We start from the raw sequence: 3,375 nt of genomic DNA on the forward strand, positions 1-3,375 counted from the left end.
GACAGGAAAAAGGCAGCAGTCTGGGGTACAGTGGGGCAAAAAAGTATTTAGTCAGCCACCGATTGTGCAAGTTCCCCCACCTAAAATGATGACAGAGGTCAGTAATTTGCACCAGAGGTACACTTCAACTGTGAGAGACAGAATGTGAAAAAAAAATCCATGAATCCACATGGTAGGATTTGTAAAGAATTTATTCGTAAATCAGGGTGGAAAATAAGTATTTGGTCACCTCAAACAAGGAAAATCTCTGGCTCTCACAGACCTGTAACGTCGTCTGTAAGAAGCTTTTCTGTCCCCCACTCGTTACCTGTATGAATGGCACCTGTTTGAACTCATCATCTGTATAAAAGACACCTGTCCACAGCCTCAAACAGTCAGACTCCAAACTCCGCCATGGCCAAGACCAAAGAGCTTTCGAAGGACACCAGGAAAAGTATTGTAGACCTGCACCAGACTGGGAAGAGTGAATCTACAATAGGCAAGCAGCTTGGTGTGAAAAAATCAACTGTGGGAGCAATCATCAGAAAATGGAAGACATACAAGACCACTGATAATCTCCCTCGATCTGGGGCTCCACGCAAGATCTCATCCCGTGGGGTCAAAATGATCATGAGAACGGTGAGCAAAGATCCCAGAACCACACGGGGGGACCTGGTGAATGACCTGCAGAGAGCTGGGACCAAAGTAACAAAGGTCACCATCAGTAACACACTACAACGGCAGGGAATCAAATCCCGCAGTGCCAGACGTGTTCCGCTGCTGAAGCCAGTGCATGTCCAGGCCCGTCTGAAGTTTGCCAGAGAGCACATGGATGATACAGCAGAGGATTGGGAGAATGTCATGTGGTCAGATGAAACCAAAGTAGAACTTTTTGGTATAAACTCAACTCGTCGTGTTTGGAGGAAGAAGAATACTGAGTTGCATCCCAAGAACACCATACCTACTGTGAAGCATGGGGGTGGAAACATCATGCTATGGGGCTGTTTTTCTGCCAAGGGGACAGGACGACTGATCCGTGTTAAGGACAGAATGAATGGGGCCATGTATCGTGAGATTTTGAGCCAAAACCTCCTTCCATCAGTGAGAACTTTGAAGATGAAACGAGGCTGGGTCTTCAAACATGACAATGATCCAAAACACACCGCCCGGGCAACAAAGGAGTGGCTCCGTAAGAAGCATTTGAAAGTCCTGGAGTGGCCTAGCCAGTCTCCAGACCTCAACCCCATAGAAAATCTGTGGCGGGAGTTGAAAGTCCGTGTTGCTCGGCGACAGCCCCAAAACATCACTGCTCTCGAGAAGATCTGCATGGAGGAATGGGCCAAAATACCAGCTACTGTGTGTGCAAACCTGGTAAAGACCTATAGTAAACGTTTGACCTCTGTTATTGCCAACAAAGGTTATGTTACAAAGTATTGAGTTGTATTTTTGTTATTGACCAAATACTTATTTTCCACCCTGATTTACGAATAAATTCTTTACAAATCCTACCATGTGGATTCATGGATTTTTTTTTCACATTCTGTCTCTCACAGTTGAAGTGTACCTCTGGTGCAAATTACTGACCTCTGTCATCATTTTAAGTGGGGGAACTTGCACAATCGGTGGCTGACTAAATACTTTTTTGCCCCACTGTATATCGAGCTTCCTCTTATATAGGATCAGCGTTGGGTACCCTTTCATCCTTTGTTCTTTCTTTTCATCTTCAACTTATGATACATAACTTTCTGACCCTACCCCATTATTTCTCGAGGACCGGTCTTACAGCAGGATTATTTTTTTCACATGTTCGCTAAGAATAGAAATTATGATTATGCGAGTGTTACCAAATTATGTACAAAATGTAGACTTGTCCATATATTACATCAATATGTTGTTATGATCTCAAATACAAGAACACAAATAAAGAGAACAACTCACCATTTATGACAGGGGCATAAACTATAATCCCTGCCAAGTTTGGATCTAATACAGTCTTGTCCAGAATAACTCCTCCAATACTAGAAGAAAGACAATCAAAATAATACCAGTAAGAGGTATGTGAGGGTATTCATAATATTTTTCTATTATCTTTTTCAAACATAAAGCAAACGAGTTAATGGTATCAAATGATCAAATTGTTATTATAGAAATTATCCATATGATGACTTACTGTTTGTTTGCTTTATTTAAAAATTCACACTAGAGAACACCATCAGGAAATCTGAACATGTGAAAGCAGCAGAGAGTACCTGCTGATGAGCATTGCTATAATGATGGGTTCCCAGCCTGTGTGCAGCAAGATTTCACTGGCTGGATGTTTGGATGAGGCAGCCACCCAGGCAGGAATCAGGCATAAAAATGATAGATTTACCAGATACAACACATATGGATAAAGTTCTGTCAAAAAGAAAAAAGAGATTATTTTGCCTCTTATTTTCTATCAGGATTTAGTTGAAAAAGTAAAGGCTGTGATCTTGGTGGACTTGGGTGAACTGGTGTCATTTGTTGGCCAAAAGTAAAAAATACATGACTTCTAGCACTTGCACCAAATATACAGCATTGCTCTTCACTGTTTGTACATTCAAACCAGACCATGTTATGGCCCTTATCTCTCACCTATAAAGGAATAGAACCACTGACTGAAGCATGCCAACAAGGCAAGAGTGATGAGATCTCCAAAGCTGGCTGCTATCGGTGTGGCCACATTGTCAGGGTTGATTCCTATCCGCTTGGAGCCAATGATCACTCCCACCATAACGATACCTTGAAGAAGTTAAAGACAAACTAAAAGTGTTCAGTGTTCATTCTGCTTGAGCATTTGACCTTAAAAGATTTTCATTCAAATATTTCAGCTTTAATAGAATAAAGTAATATAGAGTCAAGAATGAATGGAAAGCAAGGGCCAGAGTTCATTCAGTTGTAACCAAAAACACATTTTAATGGGGAAAATTAGGAAATTTTTTTTATCATTTTGTAGTATTCAGGTCACTGCTAGAACACTACGCCCAATAAATAATAGTAGTAATTGAATTATTTTAGACATTAGACATCAGTAGCTGTGAATATGTACTGTGTGCATTGTAGCTACAGAGCAATAAAGATGATATGAAATGATGTCTGTGAAGGTCCTCAGTAATCCACGTCATCATAGTCTACGGAGCTAAAAAAGAAAACGTGACATCTCATCCGAGAAGCTTCTTTAGTTCTAAGAGCAATTGGTGGAGAGTCCTAGATTTTTAAGCCCTATTGGGAATGTTAATAAGAGGATCGTGGACCCCCTATTGATCCCCTGCCTAATCACACGAGCCAAGGTGTGAAAATGGGAGTGGGTCACAATCAGACAAGTTTTATGTGTGAACCCATTGTGAGATCTAGCCCCACCCTATCATGTGATTT

The 3,375-nt window shown here is 41.2% G+C and overlaps 1 protein-coding gene across 1 annotated transcript in view; it reads right to left on the minus strand.

The window, feature by feature from the left end:
• Window positions 1-1,844: 1,844 nt before the first annotated feature.
• Window positions 1,845-3,375, minus strand: part of slc41a2a (solute carrier family 41 member 2a) — a 17,801-nt gene continuing 16,270 nt past the window's right edge. The window contains exons 6-8 of the mRNA XM_005734853.2: window positions 2,596-2,742; window positions 2,229-2,376; window positions 1,845-1,997 (exon numbers count right to left, since the gene is read on the minus strand). Coding sequence (XP_005734910.1) covers window positions 1,874-1,997; window positions 2,229-2,376; window positions 2,596-2,742 — 419 coding nt within the window. The 3' untranslated portion in view covers window positions 1,845-1,873. The remainder of the gene's footprint in view (window positions 1,998-2,228; window positions 2,377-2,595; window positions 2,743-3,375) is intronic.

The sequence above is a fragment of the Pundamilia nyererei genome, unplaced genomic scaffold (assembly GCF_000239375.1).
Source record: "Pundamilia nyererei isolate P.nyererei 1_Seehausen unplaced genomic scaffold, PunNye1.0 scaffold00060, whole genome shotgun sequence".
NCBI lineage: Eukaryota > Metazoa > Chordata > Actinopteri > Cichliformes > Cichlidae > Pundamilia > Pundamilia nyererei.